This window comes from Phoxinus phoxinus (assembly GCF_949152265.1).
Source record: "Phoxinus phoxinus genome assembly, chromosome: 1".
NCBI classification, from domain to species: domain Eukaryota; kingdom Metazoa; phylum Chordata; class Actinopteri; order Cypriniformes; family Leuciscidae; genus Phoxinus; species Phoxinus phoxinus.
This window is the reverse complement of record NC_136876.1, coordinates 51,998,238-52,019,792: the sequence shown is the minus strand read 5'-3', so window position 1 is coordinate 52,019,792 and position 21,555 is coordinate 51,998,238. Positions and strand designations below refer to the sequence as shown.

Genomic DNA, 21,555 nt, shown 5'->3' with positions numbered 1-21,555 from the left:
TTTACAGCCTGAAATCTTCCCTTCATCAAAGTGAACTCGGCGATTGAGAGCGGAGGAAAGGCTTTTATGTCTAACTCAAACGCCCTGCTTCGGTTTATACTGCTTCTGAGACTGATTATGAAGACTGGTCAGTCTCTTAAACGGGTGCTTTTCAACTTTATTATAATTGTTTCAATATAATAACTAGGGCTTTAAACTTGTAAAATTTGGTGTGAATAATCAAAAGTTTAATAAGTGCAAATCAATGTAAAAATAACAAAAAATAAAAGTGGCTTGAATAAAAGTTAACAGGATGTGTTCACTAAACCACGCTTACTGAGAGCACGCACACAGAGTCTGCAGGTTTCTTCATAATCAATGACTGGATTTACAGTAGATTTCATTATACTGTATAATGATGACTAGGCTGCCCCCTAATACACAACCAGAAGAGGCTTAGTCGAGCAAATATTCAATCGAGGGCAGCACAAATAATGACATGTCCAAACACTTATAAATAAGATATATCATATAATATTGTACAGAGTTTGTGATTAAATGAATTACCTTTTTGACAGTGCTGTTCTGCAGATCTGCTATCTCTCGCTGTGTCTTATTCTCTTGGTCCTGAACAAAACAAAACAAATCAATTAAAATCAAATCAAATAAATGTAATTAAGAAAGCAAAGCAAGCAAACAAAAACAAAGCATAAGAAAGCAAAGCAAAACAAAGCAAACAAACAAACAAACAAACCAACCAACCAACCAACCAATCAACCAACCAACCAACCAACCAACCAACCAAACCAAACCAAACAATACAAAAACAAAGCATAAGAAAGAAAAGAAAAGCAAACCAAAACATAACAAAAACAAACAATACTAAACCAAACCAAACAAAAACAAACAATACTAAAACAAACCAAACCAAACCAAAACAAACCAAACAATAAAAAAACAAAACAAACCAAACCAAACAAAAACCAAGCATAAGAAAGGAAAACAAACCAAGCCAAGCAAAACAAAAAACAAAGCATAAGAAAGAAAAGAAAAGCAAACAAAAACATAAAAACAAACCAAACCAAAACAAACAATACAAAAACAAAACAAACCAAATAAAAACCAAGCATAAGAAAGAAAAGAAAAGCAAACAAAACCAAACCAAACCAAACCATAACATAACATACTGTAACATAACATAGCTAGCAAATCAAACAATACAAAACCAAACCAAACAAAAACCAAGCATAAGAAAGAAAAGCAAACCAAACTAAATAAGGAGTTGTCCTCACATGTTTTGAGCAGTTATGTTTGAAAGCCTAATAATCAATAATTGTCATTCACACATAAAGCCAGCATGGAACGACAATCACAAACCATCTAACTGCATATTTCAGAGTGAGGATTTTTTTTGTTTTTTTTTATCCATGGGGATTACATTGGATGGTGATAAAGGGTTTGGAAAGGGTTTGACAAATAAGAGGACACATGGTGACGTCCGACAATAAGGAATACAGCTTCGGGGGCAGAGCCAGTTATTACACACTGATATTACACATATTATGAAGACCAATTTGATTTCTCTGGAATAACATGAACCGATGAACTGACGGTTTACACTGACGGACTCACATGATTTGCATGACAGAGCAACTGGTCATTAGTTTTCATTGAGATTTGGCAGCAAAATCTGATTTGGACTTTTAACATTAAGCAAATAAGCAGTAGCCGCGTTTCTATTACCCTTCAAATTGAGCAAATTGAAATTGTGAATTGAAAATACGTCAATATCGCAAAAACTCCCATTTATTGCAAAAAAGTTTTTACTCTCACATGAGTTTTTCTTTCACGCAATACGAAAAATAAATATTTCACAAAACTGCAATGGAAACAGTTTTTGAGCATTTACAGTCGCCTGGCGTAGAGGACGCGGTGTGTTTGGACTGAAGACAAGACACAGTTCTTCATTAAACTCATAAAAGACAAAAGAAAGACAGGAATACTGGATTCTGAACCTCAGAGAAACGCCACAATCAAGATCTTACTTGACTGTGTGTTACTGTGTGTGTGTTACTGTGTTAATTGTGTGAATCCCACCAATAACGAGGGCAACCAGCAGTATAAACATCCACTATACCCAAAGATAGCGTGATGCCACGGTCAGTGTGTGACGAGTGTGTGTGAGCCACTGACCCTGAGCTGTCTCTGTGTCCTGTTCTCAGTCTCCTGGATCTGCTGTTTCAGGAGAAGCACAGTCTGCTCCAAATCCTCCATCACCTCCGATGCCTGACACAAACACAAACCACATTCACAAAATGCTACGAAACCATAAACTTCAAAAGATTAGCTCCGCTTCACATCCTCCTGATGCAAAGACCCCTCAGTAGACAGCAAGAAGACCCCTTACAAAAGAGACGTATACCTCAGGTTCACTTGAGTGTATATAAAAGTGTGAGTATGTATTCCAGGTGTACAGTAAAGGTGTACTAGTATTATTTGTATACTATTTCAATACTTGGGACTAAACCGGTAAAGTCGTTCTGGCATTTTTACGGTAATTTCCTGGGATTGCTGTGTGAAAGGGGCTATAGTTGACTCATTCAGTGGAAGAATGGTTAATAAAATCAGCCAGATGTAGATAAAATAGATAGTATAATAGCACAGGTGAATAAACATGTTTCATTTGTTTGTTTTTTACAAGCTCAGGGAATCATTACAAACAAACGTAACTTTTTGTAGGACAGAAAAACACCTGATATTTGTGTGTACTGTGCATTTTTGTGGTTGTTAGAATATCTTACAAGTCCTAATACGTCCTAATGTTACATTCATACTTCCTGTGAGTAGCAATATAGTTAAACTTAAGGTCAGTCACTCCATTCGGGTTCGGATGCAGTAGTAGAAGGTGTCGTTGTAGACAGTAGACAGAGCTAATGCATAAACCGCTAAGACTAGTCTTACAAGTTAGTCATCACTTTCTTGGTCTTTAAGACTTTTTTAAGTCAGTTACATAAAAACATTGGTCTAATTTGGTAATGAAAAGAAAGACTAACCGTCCCTTGACTAACTGCTAGTGGGTCACACTAGATCTTAAGACACTGTCTTTTAACAATAATGTTTCAATTTATGCAACTGGCCCCGGGAATCATTCCTAAGCTTGCATATCAGAAAGTGAACTCACTTAACGGTTCAGTAAAAGTGAGTAAAGCGTGTGTGAGGTGTGAGTGAAGATGCCTTGGCTGCAGAGAGTGTGTGTTCCTGCTGGAAGTGGCTCATGTCTGCGCTGTGTCTGGCCTGAAGTTTCTGCAGCGAGTCTTCATGCTGGTCTCTCAACTTCTCCATCTCACTCTGCAGGGACACGGCCCTGAAGAACACACACAACAAAATGGTTTCACTGACTGCAATGCATTGTGGGACTGCATCACAAGGTTAAGGATAGAAGTCAGGCGTGTTTACGAAGCCTTTATATCGGTTACATCAAATCTCTGCACCTGAGCGTGTCAGGGTTTCTCGTACCTGTGGCTGGCCTCTTGTAGCTCAGCGCTGATGGAGGCGATATGAATCTCCAACTCGGCTTTCTCCTGTGTGACCTTCTGCCGAAGCAGGTTCCCGCTCTTCACTTCCACGGAGAGCTGCTTCACCCGTGACTCTAGCTCGTGCACCGTCTGCTCCTGGAGGACACACAGAAAAAGAAAGATGAGAGAAAGAGACAGACAGTTCATACAAAATGAACCAGCTCATCAAAAGATATCACAGATCAAAAAAAGATTCACAGATTTCTATCGATGCAAAACTTTAATCAAGTCAAGTCAAGACACCTTCATTTATACAGCGCTTTTTCCAATATAGATAGTTTAAAAGCAGCTTTACAGAGATAATAGGAGATTACATAGTTTTGGCTTTACAGCAGCTCTAGAGTAAAGTTATTGTCCAGATAAAGTTAGTTTTGATTGATTCACTTCCGTTGCAAAGATCATTAGTTATTAACTTAGGGGACGCTAACACGACACCGTTTTAACTGAAAACTTTGAATGTGTTCTGGCCGCTCATCTGCACGACAGCAGTGTTTGGTGCTCGAGAACGCAAACCTTGAAATAAGTTTTTTGCATGTTTTGAAATACAAAATTATTATCTATAGCGCTTTACTATATGGTACTATATCTATAGTGCTTTTAATATAGTGCTTTACACAATATAAGAAACTTCACAATGGTAAACGTGATAGTGATTTTGAATGTAAAACTATATGTTCAAGTTTAATTCTGTCAATAAATAAGTAAATAAATAGTGTTTTATGGCAAAAGTTATGGCCCCCTTACATAGCCTCAATGCAGTTAGCTGTTCTTCAGTAGTTATTATCATAACCAACGTTGTTCAAAAGTGTACCGGTAGTTGAACTACTTTAAAATTATAGGGTTTAAAAATATAGGGCTGCACGATATATCGGCCGACATTTCGGTACCGGCCGATATATGTTGATTTTATCGTCGGCCCGATAAGAACATGTGTCCGATATATTAAAGCCGATCAATAATGTATTATTTCCTTCAGCTGAGACTCTTCAGATGCGCACTGTTCAACATGATGGGTTTGAATTGCTTGAAATATGATTGAAATCACTTCAAAAAAGGAAAATACAGTAAAGTCATATCGGCTTTGATCATTATAACTGTGTTTGGGACATGAATTTCAATGGTGAGACTTTTGTTTTTGTAATCAGGCTCTCAAAAAAAACACAAAAAAATATCGGCTTTCAAATTGAAAGAAATATCGGTTATCAGTATCGGCCAAAAGTTTAATATCTGTGCATCCCTAATTATAAGTGGCTTGTATCTTGACAAACTGCAGCCTCACAGCAGCTTCCCAACACAGAGACAACAGAAAAGTGCAGTGGAGACCTCCTGAAAGGGTCATTCTTCTGTAGATGTGATCGTGAAAGTTGAACAGTTCAGTAACAGTGAGCTTAAACCGCTTTCTAACAGCATTCATGGCCACCACACCATCCTCATCCACCTTCAAAGATCATCTTTCAAATCTGATGCACCTGTGGGCCTCTGTTCTTTAGCACAACCCAGAGCATGCTGGGATTGAATATAAAAAAGGCATGTGAAGCAGACCAGCATTAAAGCATAGCTCAGGCCTCAAAAGAACATCTAGGATCTAGGATGGTCTTCATTTGAAAATGAGACAACCGTATCTGATGAAATACAGGAAGGGGGAAACTTTCCACGGGACAGCGAGAGCTGTTAAACCAAAACCAGACAGCGCTCAGACACACACATGCACACACACACACACACACTCGCGTCTCATCGTTAATGGAGGCCACTGTCCCGTGCGTGGCGGGAGGAATGCAGGCTGATATGAATGATGACAGATTATTGATTGAAGATACATAGTTCAGATGATGAAAGTGGCCAGTGTTGAAAAGCACAGCTTTCTGATGGCGACGTCAGTGTCGAAACGCTGGAAAATAGGCCTTTGTGAACTCCCAGTGTGAAATGCGGCGTGATCTGAGAGAGCAAGACTTGTGCTATGACGCATGTATTGTAATTAATACACTGACCCTGATGGCACACACACACACATACATACAATCGTCTGAGCCATTCAACAATCTGCATAGTTATCCTACTGTGCAAAAAAAAAACAGTACTTGCTACAAAAACATGGCTACACTTTATTTTAAGGTGTCATTGTTACAGTGTAATTATATATTTAAGGACTGAGTAATATTAAGCAACTACATGTACTTACTATAGGGTTAGGGTAGGATTAGGTTGTACATATATAACAAGGACACTGTAAAATAAAAAAAGTAAACTTTTCAAACCAATTTAAGTAAACGATCACACATCTCAAAACACACAGAGTCAGTCAGAAGGAGTTGCTGATGCAACAGTGATTGAGATTGTGATAACGCCCTCTTAAAGTCAAACCCGCAGGTGACACGGGACACGTCTCTATCCCTTCAATCACACATGCCCTCATCTGAGAGCACGTCTCAGTGGCCAGGGGGATGTTCCCTATAAAAGCGCGTACTCCACCAAAGCTTTTCTACACACGTACTGTATCATCTCTGAGGATACGGATCAACACTTGCTTTATGAATACTCAACCCAAGCAAAGAGACACTAAAAGCATGTCTCATTCTCCTTTCAGGCAGACATTGTGTTGACTCAAGCCGTGTTAATCTGCTTTTATAGGCGCATATTCTTCACTTTCTTAAGTCTTATTATCAAGATTATTGTAAACAAAAATGTCATTTAATTTGTATGTGGCCATTTAGACTGGCAAACCTCTTTTGCATGTGTGAAATGAGCCATGTTGGGGAATACTGAATAGAAAAATAATAAGTAAGACAATGCGAATGTCATTATGTTTGCATATTGCTCGTACCTTTTCTTTTGAAAAAAAGGATAATTCCTTATATATTTTAGAGTGTCACTCCTGTCAAACTGAGGCTACAATTCATACACACTCGCCAAAACTGGACACTAGAAGCTTGGAAAAGCGTTGTGTAAAAGCGTTGTGGTGCTGTAGTGGTGTGTTATATATTTTCTCAGCACACTTTAAGCCTCTTATTGCCAATAAGGCATTGTTTAAACGCCACAGTCTACCTGAGTATTGTTGCTGACCATGTCCATCCCTTTATGACCGCAGTGTCCTCATCTTCAAATGGATACTCCCAACAGGACAACAGTGTCACAAAACTCAAATCATCTCGAGCTGGTTTCTCCAGTCTCCAGATCTCAGATAGAGCAGCTTTGGGATGTGGAGGAACCTTTATTTTGTTGAATATATATATATATATATATACTTTGCTTTGACCACTCCCGTCAACATTGGTTATTTTAATGTGAACAATATTAACTTCTTCTTTGACCTCATATCAATTTTATAAATCCCTTGATATTTGTGCATAAAGTGGCTATACTGTTATGATTATAGAGCATATTTGACAAACTGAGGTTGGTGGCTGATGTTCACATCTCTCAGGTAGAGTTTGTGCTATACATCAATGCAAGTCATCAATCTCCATTGAGTCCCAAATGTGATGAATATGTATCTTGTCATCAATATTCAATGTCTTCCTTCCTCTATTGAGCACTGACATTGACGGATCAAAACTTAGCAACCAATGAGCGTTGGGAATATTAAGCAGAGCGAAGGAAACGAACAGTTGTGCCAACTTCTGACACGCTCCCAAGCAAGAAGCCACCGGTAAACCGGCACGCACCCGTTGGCGCCCCAATCTCGCCCATTCAGAAGATGGGAAACGCTGGCCGATGTGACTCCACGTAGCTTTGAAGAGCTTTTTTGAGAAATAAGGATAGCGTCGGGAGTGTGCCGCACAAAAGAATGATGAAAGAACGAAAGATAAACAAAGGCTTTCAAAGGCTAGAGTATTGAGACATCAAACGCAAAGTAGAAACAACACACAGCATCTCACCTCAGCTGACATATTGACAACAGCCGCCTATGAGGAGAGAAGGGGTAAGACAAGAGGCGGGGGGTTTCGGGTGGAGAGGTTGCTGAGGTCAGCCTAAACCAACAGAACGGGAGAACCTAATTTCCAATGACAGAAGGGCCTTTCATCTGGGGCCCTGCCTGGAAATGTGCTGTGTTTAATTATTAAAGAAGGGTCATACTCTGTGGGGTCGGCATGCATTTGAAGTCTCGTAAATTCAGGCCTGCTGACAGGCCGTGTGCCTTTACCTGTATGACAGCCGCTGAATGCTAATTTGTAACAAGCTAAACTCATTAGGCCTCAGTCACGGTCTGACGCGCGACCCGGCTCATCTTAGCCAGAGCGCCACTGTGCTCCAGTCCCGAGTGGGACTACTTCAACCCAAGCATATAAGGCATGCTTTGCTTCAGGCACACCCCGAACACACACACACACACACACAAGTCGACGTTTACAAGGTGAGGGAAGAGAAGGAAAGAACAAGACAAAGAAACATACCTCTACACAAAGCACGAATGCAGACGAGAATGATTGGTCCAATGCTTTACAAGTACACTGCTGGTCAAAAGTTTTCGATCGGTAAGATTTTTAGGTGATTTACTAAGGTTTGCGCTCGTCAGTTTACCGGTGTTTGCGTCATTATTTACCACCCCAATAAAAGCACGTCTTAAACCAGAAGCTAACTGGTAGATTGCGTTGGTCATTATGGAAATGATCCGACTGCGTCTGTGTTCTTTCATTTGTGTGTTGTCAGTAGATCACGCGCATAACTTTCCTGTCCCAGTGGTGCTTTTTTGGAATTACCTGTTTAGTAAATATCGCGTCAGTTCTGGCAGATCACGTTAGTCAAGCTCGCATCAGCTGACTCTCATCTGATCCACATCTACCTATAGGAATACGACGCCTATCACCGTATATATACATAAGCTCCTTCAGTATTATCAGCAGCTATCGCGTTTCTCAGGAGCTAATTACCCTCCTCCCTCCCCAGCTCCACCTCTCGTCAGTCAGGATTCAGGAGCTAATTACCCTCCTCCCTCCTCCCCAGCTCCACCTCTCGTCAGTCAGGATTCAGGAGCTAATTACCCTCCTCCCTCCCCAGCTCCACCTCTCGTCAGTCAGGATTCAGGAGCTAATTACCCTCCTCCCTCCCCAGCTCCACCTCTCGTCAGTCAGGATTCAGGAGCTAATTACCCTCCTCCCTCCCCAGCTCCACCTCTCGTCAGTCAGGATTCAGGAGCTAATTACCCTCCTCCCTCCCCAGCTCCACCTCTCGTACAGTCAGGATTCAGGAGCTAATTACCCTCCTCCCTCCCCAGCTCCACCTCTCGTCAGTCAGGATTCAGGAGCTAATTACCCTCCTCCCTCCCCAGCTCCACCTCTCGTCAGTCAGGATTGAGGAGCTAATTACCCTCCTCCATCCCCAGCTCCACCTCTCGTCAGTCAGGATTCAGGAGCTAATTACCCTCCTCCCTCCCCAGCTCCACCTCTCGTCAGTCAGGATTCAGGAGCTAATTACCCTCCTCCCTCCCCAGCTCCACCTCTCGTACAGTCAGGATTCAGAAGCTAATTACCCTCCTCCCTCCCCAGCTCCACCTCTCGTCAGTCAGGATTCAGGAGCTAATTACCCTCCTCCATCCCCAGCTCCACCTCTCGTCAGTCAGGATTCAGGACCTAATTACCCTCCTCCATCCCCAGCTCCACCTCTCGTCAGTCAGGATTCAGGACCTAATTACCCTCCTCCATCCCCAGCTCCACCTCTCGTCAGTCAGGATTCAGGAGCTAATTACCCTCCTCCCTCCCCAGCTCCACCTCTCGTCAGTCAGGATTCAGGAGCTAATTACCCTCCTCCCTCCCCAGCTCCACCTCTCGTCAGTCAGGATTCAGGAGCTAATTACCCTCCTCCCTCCCCAGCTCCACCTCTCGTCAGTCAGGATTCAGGAGCTAATTACCCTCCTCCATCCCCAGCTCCACCTATCGTCAGTCAGGATTCAGGAGCTAATTACCCTCCTCCCTCCCCAGCTCCACCTCTCGTCAGTCAGGATTCAGGAGCTAATTACCCTTCTCCCTATCCAGCTCCACCTCTCGTCAGTCAGGATTCAGGAGCTGATTACCCTCCTCCCTCCCCAGCTCCACCTCTCGTCAGTCAGGATTCAGGAGCTAATTACCCTCCTCCCTCCCCAGCTCCACCTCTCGTCAGTCAGGATTCAGGAGCTAATTACCCTCCTCCATCCCCAGCTCCACCTCTCATCAGTCAGGATTCGGCATTATGATTCCCTTCTCGAATTATGTTGTACTTTAAAATCTTGAATTAATGATATCTGCAATACATTCATGTTGGTTATGTTCTGTTCACCCTAATGGGGGTTATTGCTACTCTTATCCATGCTAGGCTAGTTCTTGCCCAGAAAAGAACCATACCGCTAATCCAAACTGTATGCTAATTGTCAATCGTATTTGAGGATAGTGGCCCTGACAGAACTGGCCCTATGTATCTCTAAGCTAATGTACATCATGTTTGCATTGAATTCAGTTGAAGTGTGTGTGAGTGCACTCACGGTGGCCTGGTTCTGGCCGCTGTACTCGGCCTCCATCTTGGCGAGGCGTTGGTTGGTGTCCTCCAGCAGCTCCTGGATGTTTTCTGTGTGCTTCTTCTGCATCTCAAACTTCTCCTGTTCCATCTCCGCCACCGCAGTGTGAAACTGTGAACCAATCATAAAATAGAGCTCAACACAAGGGATCCAGGATGGGGGGGGACAAAAATATAAAAAAAATAAACTTTTCAAGACCCTGAAATTCTTAAGCATTTATGCTAGTGTGATTTCAAGTATGGAGAAAACTGTCACTCAATTATTGTACTCTGTAATCCACTGGATACAAAACCAGATAATGTTACACTGGTGACATCTGGTGCTCTTCAGTCATTTTATTTATTTTTTTACTTCATTGGAATGGTACGAAACTTGGTAAAGGTTTTGGCACTTGCTAAGTGAACACCAAAAAAAATCATGGACATGATTTGAAAAGGTTAAATGGTCCTGCAAAAATATTCACACTTGTGCTCCTCTCTGTCAAAAATGAGTGCATTGCAAATGAATGGGAGATGAATTTCATCTAGTGGAAACTTTTGGTACTGCAGCAAAACAAAATCTGACTGAAAGCTCATTTTTAGAGATATTAAGCTCAAATTTTGAGCACAACTTGTTTAGATGTATGGCTTTGCTTGCAATTTTAGAGTAAAACTTGATTTTGAAAATATGTATCTTTTTGTGTAACAATACACGTAAAATTATGTTACTTTTTTAAGTTACGGTTTTTAAAACTTTTTTCACTTCAGCGATAATCTGTAATATTTTTTTGCAATATTGCAATTATTGCAATAATCTGCAATAATCAACAAAAAGTGAATACATGGATAATAAATACAGCGTAAATATAATTTAGTATAAAAAAATTCCCCTAAAAACAAAGTATTAAATAAAAAACAATAATAAAAGGGGTAATTTTTGACCAACACGCGAAGAGCACCAGAGGGTTAAATCAGCACAATTCACAATGATGTTCATTGTGTCAAAGGAAACTAAATGTTTAAGTTTGTGAGACATAAAAACAGATAATTAAAGACGATCTCACAATGCCATCTGGCCTTCCTTATTGTTGAGCCCTGAACACAAGGCCTACAGAATATTACGTTTAGAAACAGAGAACAAAGAGAATGTTTTATAAGGCCTGAAGCAAGATAGCCTTCAACCAAAAGCCTGTACAAAGGCAGGGTCGGATCCTCCAGGAAAAGAAAAAAGAAAAAAAAGGAGAATTTGTGAGTTTTTCTTTTCTATCTCTGCAATAAACATACACATCTACTGAGCACTCAGAAGAAGATGGATTTTTGAGATTCTTTCTCAGACTCAGATGGGATTGGCTGAGCTCTAAAACTCACTGAGTGTTCAGTGTTCAAAGGAGGGACAGGCCTGTGGAAACCTGAGCCTTTTCAACCCTTCCTTACCTTCTTCTCCCATTCGTTTTTCAGAGATTCAGCACTTTGATCAGACATTTTCTTCAGCTCGCTGATCTGTTTCTCTTTGGTCTGCCGGATGACCTGGGACTCTCGCAGCAGGCTTTGAACTACAGGGGAGAGAGAGAGAGAGGCAGAGACAAACATTCAGGCCTCTCTCGGTCTTCTCGAACCCCAGGCCGCCCCCAAGACATAGCACCATTCTTCATGACTCAAGAAATAATAATAGGTATGCAAACAGCAACAGATATCTCGGTGTTATACGAGTTAAGGTGGAGTGTATTACAGCAGCAAGCCATAAAAGGTTAGTTTTGTGAGTGGTTTTAACATTTTAGGCTAGTGTTAGAATAAAACAGCTGTTCCTGAAGTTACCAAGTACCCTTAAAGTTTAGTTTTTTCCTGACATCAATTCCACATCCACTTTAATTTTCAGGAATGTCATCATTAAAGGCCGGCTTAAATCAAAATGTAAGTTTTTTTAGCTTTAATATGCATACCATTGGCGCTCGGATTCACTTCATGGGGCCGTCATGTACGACCCGCAGTCTGTGAGGGAAACTAAACGCTATTGGCTGTTTGAAAAGGGGGAGGAGCCATTCAATATGTCCCGCCTTTCAGTGGAAATTACGTCAACGCATCAAACAAAGCTGCGCGATACAAGGCACTTCAGTGGGACTTTAATAAAGATTAATTTGACTGAAGAGTTCTCTCAATAAATAATTAGCACGTTGTCAGTTAGTATGATAGTAAATGAGACAGTTTGTGCTTTTGGCGGATAATACATAACTAGGTCAAAGGCCACAAAAATAAAGACTGACCATCTCTCGAGTCATTTTCCTCTAACAAATACCTGGACTACATGGAAAAGCCAAATACTAAACATCACATCTCAGATCCTGCTTTTCCTGAGTGGAAAGATAAAGCCTGTTTTGTGTGTGATTTGAGCTGTAGTACAAGCCTGTCTACAAGGTGCCGCTTTCGTTGGGTCCTCTGAGTAATGTTTTAAGGGCCGTTTTATTATTATTATGGATTATGAGCTCACCTCTCTTCTCCAGCCTCCGAACCGTCTCCTCCGCCTCCTTCTGCTTCCCACGATACATGCTCTTCAGCTCATCAATCTCACCGTTCTTCCGGTCCAAAATCTGAGAAAATACACATAAGCCAGACTTAACCCTCTGGGGTCGGCACACGCGCCGGCGCGTTTTGCTCGCTTTGTTTTACATAGCATCAAAATAGACTTAAAATACTCCGTCATTTTTGGTCATACAGACTTAAGAAATATGAAAAAATAAGCTGTTAAATGTCTACCTTTTTATGTGTCCACTTACAATCGAAATAAAACATTGTGCTTTTGTAAAATAAAGAAAATAAACAGGGAGTGCTTTCTGCCTCTCCGTCTCTGTGAACTTTTTTTCTGGTGCACGTCTCTAAACGTAAAAAAAACTCAGCGAATACTATTCACTCAGACATGAGCAATATATCTTTAGAATCAATTAAGTGTGTACTTTTAAATTATCTAATTCAAAAATAAAACAAATATTCTCTGTTTATGTAATCTATATAAAAAGAGTTCTCATTTCAGCTCATTATACCTCCTTATCTTTTAATCTGACCAAATCCAAGACCTTAAAAGGCTGTTTTTGTCATTAATGATTCTGAATGAATCTATCGAGTAAATGATTCAATGACTCACTCATAATACAGAAAAACACACTAATTTACTGGTGTAATGATGTAACCTACAAAGGGGATCACTAAACGAACCAGTGGAAGATTCTGAATGAATCTTTTTGGTTCAAAAGAGTCACTTAGGATGAATCAAAATCTTTTTGGTCGATTGAACATGGTAAATTGGACCTCGGTCACTCTGTGAGATAGATCACTCTGATTGGCTGTTTAGATTAGCGACCCGGTGAACGCTAAGAAAAACCAAAGTGATGAAAGCAGGCAATCAATGACATCAAGAGGGAACACTTGACCTTAGCTGAGCTTTCCAATACATTCATATGTTTAAAACGACATGGCCGTCAGGAATGAAGCAAGTGAAGACCAACTGATCAATATGATTCATATTCAAAATCATAAGCTTTGTTTACAATTTGTATATATATTCGCAGTCCATTTTTGAATGAAGAATATATACTACTACCACCTGGTGGTATGGAGAGTTATTTTATCTCACACAGGCATAAAACATACATGCTAGTTAGCCCTTAGCTGTTGTGTTCAAGCGACACTTTTTGGCCTGGACCCGAGCCGACAACAGTCAGCTTTCGTCTGCAATCGTTTTTGATGTTGGTTTGATGTGTCATAGCCTTTAGATGTTTGTTCAGATCACCAACTCGAAGCATGAGCAATAGCAATAGTGATACTTGCATTAGCAAAACAACACTACAAACAAGCAGCATTCATGACACTGAGACGACAGATGACAGAACGTTTATGTTCCAGACTTTCCAGCTAATCTAAGAGCCATAAATACATTTCAGTGGGAACAGAGTTTAAATAGAGGTTTGTGGTGCTTCCATATGACAAGCTAATGCTGGCTGCAGATTACAGAGGATAATGTTCTTATTCACAAGCATGACCATGAAGGAACTCGCCCTCTCCTGCGTCACTGAATGCTGGAATTTGCTGCTTTGAAGCCGGCATTTAGCGGATGGGGGGGCAAGATCCCCATTTTTGGCCCTTTCTTCAGCAAAGGCTTTTTGCTTAAGTATATTATCTGTAACAGTAGCGTAAGCTTAAAGCAGCGGATGACACACCCGTATGAATCTCACATTATGCTCTGGGAAGGAAGACCAGTCCAGGAGACGCACACATGACCCCACTGACAAGTTGTCGTGTTTTGGTTGTGAACCAAACAAATCATTCCCTTCCGTGCACTGACATATTTTTCGCTCGCTGAAGTCTCTCCCTTTGGCTTTGGTTGCTTCTCCCCGAGTATAGCATGAGCAAATAGCAGGTCATTAGCATACATTAGCATATGAATAGCATATCAACTGCTGGACCTGCTGAATGTATACGCCCTTCACTGAACAAGTCTATGGTTTTAGAGTCTTGAATGACTTGAAGCAGTCCTGAATGGACTGGCACTTATGTTCACGAACAAACTAAACAAACTAGGACATGGCATTGGTGAACGTACTGAATGAACAAGGTATTTCATTTGTGAACAGGGATCTGCTGACCAACACTGACTGAATGAAAGGGGGCATTTGATCATTCAGTTCAGTGTGTGAATCACTCGTCAACAATGAGAGAAATGAGGGAAGAAGGAATAGTCCATTTTATGGCTGTGTAAAAATGACTTATACTATATGCAATTAAATAAGGATTAGTACACTTCAGAATTAAAATGTCCTGATGATTTACTCTCCCCCACGTCATCCAAGATGTTCATGTATTTCTTTCTTCAGTCGAAAAGATATTAAGGTTTATCAAGGAAAACGTTCCAGGATGTTCTCCTTATAGTGACTTCAATGGTCCAGCGGGTCGAAGGTCCAGATGTGAGTTTCAGTGCAGCTTCAGTCTCTCACGATCCAGCCGAGGAATAAGAGTCTTATCTAGACAAACCAGCGGACATTTTATATAGAAATAAACATTTATACACTTTATAACCACAAATGCTGGTCTTGCACTCGCTGTGATGCGACACACATTGCGTAATCACGTTGAAAGGTCAAGCGTGACCTAGGCGGAAGTACAGACCTAGTGTTTACAAAGCCAAGTCAAATGTCATTTACAAAAAACATACGAAAATAAAAAGGTACAACAACGATGTCGGACGATTTTGAAGTTGGAGGAGAAAATAGATGTGAGTTTTTCGCCCTAAATTTCTGAACCGGAACACGCTTGACCTTTCAACGTGATTACGTAATGTGTGTCGCATCGCAGAGCAAGATGAGCATTTGTGGTTAAAAAGTATATAAATGTTTATATTTTTCATAAAATGGCCGATAGTTTGGCTAGATAAGACTCTTAACTCTTCGTAGTCTTGGGTATTTTTGGCCGTTTTTGAGTACTTTTTTTCTTTTCAAATTTGCAACATAAACAATGTTTGTTATAATGTTTTTCAGCACAACATCACCTATATGACCAGACAATTAGTTTTTTACTTTGATGTACCGTATCAACATACTGGACCCAAAAACACACAAAAAACACAAAACCCGAAAAATTTGAGCTTTTTTACTACAAAAAACACAAACATGCTCAATGAAGCATTTTAAAAGGTTTAAAATGTAAACACAAGTTGTAAATGTCAACATATACAGGTACAATTCAGATATAATCCAGCTATATATGAAAAAAATATGATTTACAAAAAAAAAGCAGGTGTAGCCATACTGTGCGTTCACACCGCACGCGGCGAGAGCGTCAAAGTGGCCGGAAGCCATTCATTTTCAATGAGAGCCAGCGGCGAGCTCCGGCGAGAAGAGTTGAGATCAAGTCAACTTTATGGTAATAAGCTATGACGCGGTTCGGCGGCAACCAATCGGAATGTAGAAGTCCTCCGCCTGAGAGGATACCAGAGAACACAATCCTGTAAACTTTGGTTCCGACCACATTAGTTCCTAAGCAAAATGGAGGAAAAGTTAATTATTTCTGTTGCGGGTTTCCCGTTATTGTACGACGTGTCCCTGTTTACATACTGGGACATTAATAAAAAGAACGACGCATGGAAAAAGGTGTCTGAAATTGTTGGTGTTTTGTTACTTTCACATTTAAAATATTTTAATAGGTTAACTTATACCCTACGTGTGTCCAGTATGCACAAAATAGGATACTGATTTATGTTCAGTTCTTATTTGCTTTGCGGCTCCTTTAAATAAAGTTTTTTTAAAAATCACGCATTCTAAAATCTACGTCAGAGCGCCAGAGAGTCACCGAATCTCACGGCGTCGATGGCAGGGCGGCGAGAGCGAATTTTGCCGCTCTCGCCGGCGGCGGTGTGAACGTACAGATAGGCTTTTCTTTTCTTTTTAGCTTTGCCACTTTTTAAAACAGTTTATGTACACAGTTACACAGAGAGCTATAGTTAAGGCCTTGCATTCCCAGAGTATGAGGGTTCCCAAATAGTGCAAATACAACATAAAAAAGGTAAAATTGAGAAAAAAATCTAACTATATACAGCAAAAAACAGGTGTGGCGTTTTTTCTTTTCAGGTGTTTTTTCTTTTCTTTTTTGCTTAGAAACTCTACAAAACACTTCATGTACAATTACACAGAAGCTACATTACAGGACTTTCATTCCTTGAGTAAGAGGGGGTCCTAAATAGTACACATATACCATACAAACGGTAAAATCAACACAAAATCAAACTATACATACAACTATTTACAACAAATATCAGTTTGTTTGTTTTTCTTCCACAAAAAAACTCTAAATCTACTCCTAAACTACCTAAACTATCTACACTACTCCTAAACTACTCTCAAAATCTACTCAAACTCTTCCAAAAATTAGCAATATCTCTCTATATATATATACGTCTCTCTTTGTACCGCGGCCCCGCCTTTCAATTTCGCTTCAATTTGCGCTCAACGTGACTTTGTTTTTATGCTTTGACATCTTAAACTGGTCATGTGACTTGATCACGCCGGCGCGATAGGCGACCCCGAAGAGTTAAGGGCCTTTCACACCAAGAACGATAACTTTAATGATAACTATATTTGCGTTCGCACCAACGAACGATAGCGGTCTGTTTAATCTAAGCTCGCGCGCTACGGTTTCAAAGTGTGTACAACGTCATTGTGGAAACCCGAGGTAACGCTAATACTTCTCACTTTATTCAGAAGGTATCAACGATTGTTTTCCATATCCATTTTCTTGAAAAGGGGCTTGACTTGTCAAACAGTGCTGGATTTTTCTGGACCTCGGCGATTAACTTAGTTATCGTCATTGGTGTGAACGGGCCTTTATTCCTCGGCTGGGATCGTGTCGAGACTTTGAAGCTGCACTAAAAATCACATTTGGACCTTCGACCCGTTGGACCATTGAAGTCACTATATGGAGAACATCCTGGAGTGTGTTCCTCAAAAACCTTCATTTATTTTCGACTGAAGAAAAGAAAACATGAATATCTTGGATGACGTGGCGGAGAGTAAATTATCAGGAAATTATCATTCTGAAGTGAAATAATCCTTTAATTAGACCAGTGCACTTGTATGTCTCTCTAATAAAACACACCTGATTCAAGTCATCAGCTCAAATCCAAAGGCTGTTTTTGTCATTTAACGATTCTGAATGAATCTATCGAGTAAATTATTAAATGACTTACTCATCATAATACAGAAAAACACACTACTTTACTGGTGTAATGATGTAAACTACAAAGGTCAGTAAACGAACCAGTAGAAGATTCTGAATGAATCGTTTTGGTTCAAAAGAGTCACTTTGGATGAATCAAAATCTCCACCACTACTCACAAGCATGTTTAACAACAAAAGAGACCAAATGAATATGCAAAATAGACATGCAAAAGTCGCTTATTGAAGTTCTCTGTTCTCTGGAGTAAAAAAAAAAGAAAAGGATAAAAGGAAACGGAGTGATCTTTCCACTGAAAACAGTGTTACGTATTCTTTTTGATGCGTCTCCGGAGCACGTTGAGTGTTAACATTCCCGACTCTCTGAAGCATGAATGAGTGCTGCCAGTATCTGAGAGGACTCGAGCCTCCGCTCTGAGGAACTCACTCATGACCTTGTCCCTCATCTCTCAAAGACCTCTACGGTGGGCTCCCAGACTCCAGCGGACCGGTTCTGCCAGTCCTCAACAATCCGCCCATTGTGCGACACAGTGCGGGCTTTTGATGAACCCAAGGAATTCAGAAATCCTTTGTGGCGGGGCGGGACGGAGCCAAGTGTAACCCGTATTTAGCCATCTCCAAATAAACAGCAGATCTGCTGGGCTTGTTCCCAGTCTTGAGCTGTGGGTGATAAGATGCCTGGGCTCAAGGTGGGGCATTTCAGAAATGTGTTTTATCTGATGCGGTTTGGCCGTTTGCTGGGACCGCTGTAACTCCTTTGATGGCCTGACCTTCAGCAAGCCGCCTGTGTCCGAGTGGGAGTTCAAAGACTGTCGGCCATTGTCTCAGTGAGGGTGGACAACAGCGTCACAACCAGGGGTCTGGAAATCTCAAAGGACCCTACGGAGATCAACGGCTCCGAGGACATGACAGGGCACACGAAGCAAGCCCACCAACGGACAGCTCTGCATGTGTGTGTGTGTGTGTGTGTGTGGTGTTTATAGGGTCTTCAAAGAAAGATGCACCTGAGCAAATATTGACATTCTCAGAACAGAGTCTTCCAGAACCAGACAACAGCGCTCATTAAGAGCAAAGCGGACACAATGACAGACCGAGAGTTCATGTAACGCTGAACACAAAGAATTGGTGAATTAATGAGTTCAAGATCCAGAGGAAGCTATTGAGGCTCCTGCGCTCCCAGTCCACACTGGAGAACCTAAACAAGAACAGTCTTCATCAACAAGAGCGCCTATTTACAGAAGTAATGGTCTCTCATGAGGCCTAACAGACCTTATTCACAGCAGCGCCATCTTTGATAGACATACATCTCTTCAGTGGGTTATTTAACCAACAACAATTCATTTCTACTAATTTCCTTGTTATTCAGACACAAATACAATATATTTCACTATGGGAATTAAAAGGGCAGGCCTTAAGGTACTGCAATGTGCTGTTTTTTTTAAGTCACATGACATTTGAATGTCCCACTTTCACACTATCGCCATCACACCGGTTGAAGAGCTCCAGAAAATAACCTCATCTCTAAACATCTCTTCTCAAGGGGGAGTTCATTTTGCAGCATCTTTGATAAGTAAATTAGATATTTTTATTCACAAATAAACTTTGTCTAACATAGTTTTACTGTAAATTGAGACAATATCAATGTGTCCGTATGATAACGCTGTACCACAGTGGAATTGCAGTAATGTATTTCCCCATTGGGATTTTTTTTAAATAGATGGTAGCATCAACAATATGATTGCAGATATGTATTTATTTATTTAAAGTGTTTATTGTAGTATAGTTGTATTTATGTATAAATAACAAAACTGATTACTTAATTTTAGAAAATGAATACAGCAACAGAAATGTTACGGAGAGAATGGGAATGAGGATGAGTTAGCCAAATGATTGGGAATGATATAAATGGTAGGGATCTACTTATTTTTGGTTTGCATGAGTTTCAAGTATATAAATCTATCAATTTCTAAAAGAAATGTGCAATTAAGGCGAGACACTACAGGTAAATAGGGTAAAAAAAAAAAAAAAATTATAGATATCACCATGAAACTTCCTCAGTTGATTACTTACACAAGTTCATAAAAAAAAATTATTGCAAGTTTTTGAAATGTGTATGTTTAATTATGCAAATTATGCATTATCTCATTAAATATGCACAATTTTGCATATATTTTCAGTAGATAGATCTGAACATATGATAAAGCCAGGTGCAATTTTTTTTTTTCATTTTGATTACACACAAGATGAACAAAGATGTTCAGAGGGATTTCAGGATATATGCTTTCATTACCTAGGAAATCTAAATATACTGTCCATAGCCTTAAAAAAAACGAGTTTCGCCATATATTTTTGATTAAAATGTCCCATAAATCAGGCCAGGAATGATTTATTAACAAATCCCTCTGAACATATCTTCAGAATACTGCTAAGTGTATAACTGGAGAGTTTGGTGAACATCGGCTGAGATGTTTCTACTGGAGAATGACAAAAAACTCATTTTGAGAAAAAGGCATTTCAAGATTTGTAATGTAAAAAATTCATACTTTTTTAGTGGAAACAACTATTTACTGACACAATATCTCATCAAATCATCAGCAACAACAATACAAACCACCTAAATCACATCAACACTTATAAACACAGCATTTATGGCCTTCAACTGAGCAGAAAAACAGTCAAAAACACACATCTGAATGTCAGAGCGCGTCACGTGATGCGTCTGAACCAATCACGCTGTCAGAAATTGACATCAGCCAATGAGATTTCGCTTTTAGAGTTAATTGTCCATTGTACTTTCACGATTGGTTGCTGATTGAAAGGAAATGGCCATATTTGGATCGACAGCATTGTACAGGAGAGAGAGAGATGTCCAGCGGTGTGTGTGATGGCGGTGTAGACAGAGATCGCGGATCATGATGATTTATAACGACAACTTTTGATGAATTTCAGAGAAATCTACAGACGCAAATAGACAAAGTTAGTAAAATAAAGACCTAAATGTGTATTTCTGACTTTTTTCACCACAAGTCTGAAAGAAGACATGTTATTGAAGACAAATATCCCAAAATCTCAAAATTGACCAGTGAAAAAAAAAAAGTTTTTTGCCTGCCGTGTCTCGCCTTAAATAGAAAAGAAAATCAGAATTTTATAGAAAAACTACTTTTTTGACCATTTTACATTGTGGTACAGCATTGCAATATGGCAAAGTTTTCCTAACTATCTCCCCAAAATATCTTCTTTCAAAAATATTTGTTGATTTGTATGATTGAAGCAATTTCATGTAATAATAATAAAAAATGTGTGTACCATAGAGGGTTAAACTGTTTTTTGATTGTTCTGCTGACCAAACACTGCACAATATCTTTCAATATAGTAGACATCAATATGAGCAGTCAATATATTACGAGCTGTGGAGCTGTGGAGAGTTTTACACAGCTTTTTCTCAGCGGATGCCATTGAAAACATGGCGAGTCTATCCCTCACAGCCTCGCTTTTCACGGCGCTGCTCTGAATAAGGTCAATACAACAGAGTTCAGTGAAGAAAGCTTGGGAATAGCACCATTTCAGAGCGGCTTTTTTCCTTTAGCAACTTCATTCAAACCAAACACGCCTCCCAAATGTTATTATTTTCTCCCTCTGAAAAGCCAGCGATCCCATCAGTGGATTATTGATCCTGCTAAACAAGAATAGTCCTCATCAATACGAGCTCTTATTTACAGAAGTACTCTCATCAGGCCTAATACAACAGTGTTCAGTCCAGAAATGTTGGGAATAGCACCCTTTCAGAGCTGGTCTTTCCCTTCAAACACAGATGCAACTTCGTT

The 21,555-nt window shown here is 40.2% G+C and overlaps 1 protein-coding gene across 4 annotated transcripts in view; it reads right to left on the bottom strand.

Annotated features, from left to right (window-relative positions):
* cep112 (centrosomal protein 112) overlaps positions 1–21,555 on the bottom strand; it is a gene marked incomplete at its 3' end in the record, with an annotated part of 233,392 nt that overhangs the window by 157,643 nt on the left and 54,194 nt on the right. For all 4 annotated transcript variants that reach the window (XM_079622922.1, XM_079622921.1, XM_079622924.1 and 1 more), the window contains 7 exons: positions 12,505–12,604; positions 11,454–11,572; positions 10,009–10,152; positions 3,496–3,650; positions 3,214–3,343; positions 2,173–2,265; positions 547–606 (listed from right to left, as the gene is read on the bottom strand). In XM_079622922.1, coding sequence (XP_079479048.1) covers positions 547–606; positions 2,173–2,265; positions 3,214–3,343; positions 3,496–3,650; positions 10,009–10,152; positions 11,454–11,572; positions 12,505–12,604 — 801 coding nt within the window. The remainder of the gene's footprint in view (positions 1–546; positions 607–2,172; positions 2,266–3,213; positions 3,344–3,495; positions 3,651–10,008; positions 10,153–11,453; positions 11,573–12,504; positions 12,605–21,555) is intronic.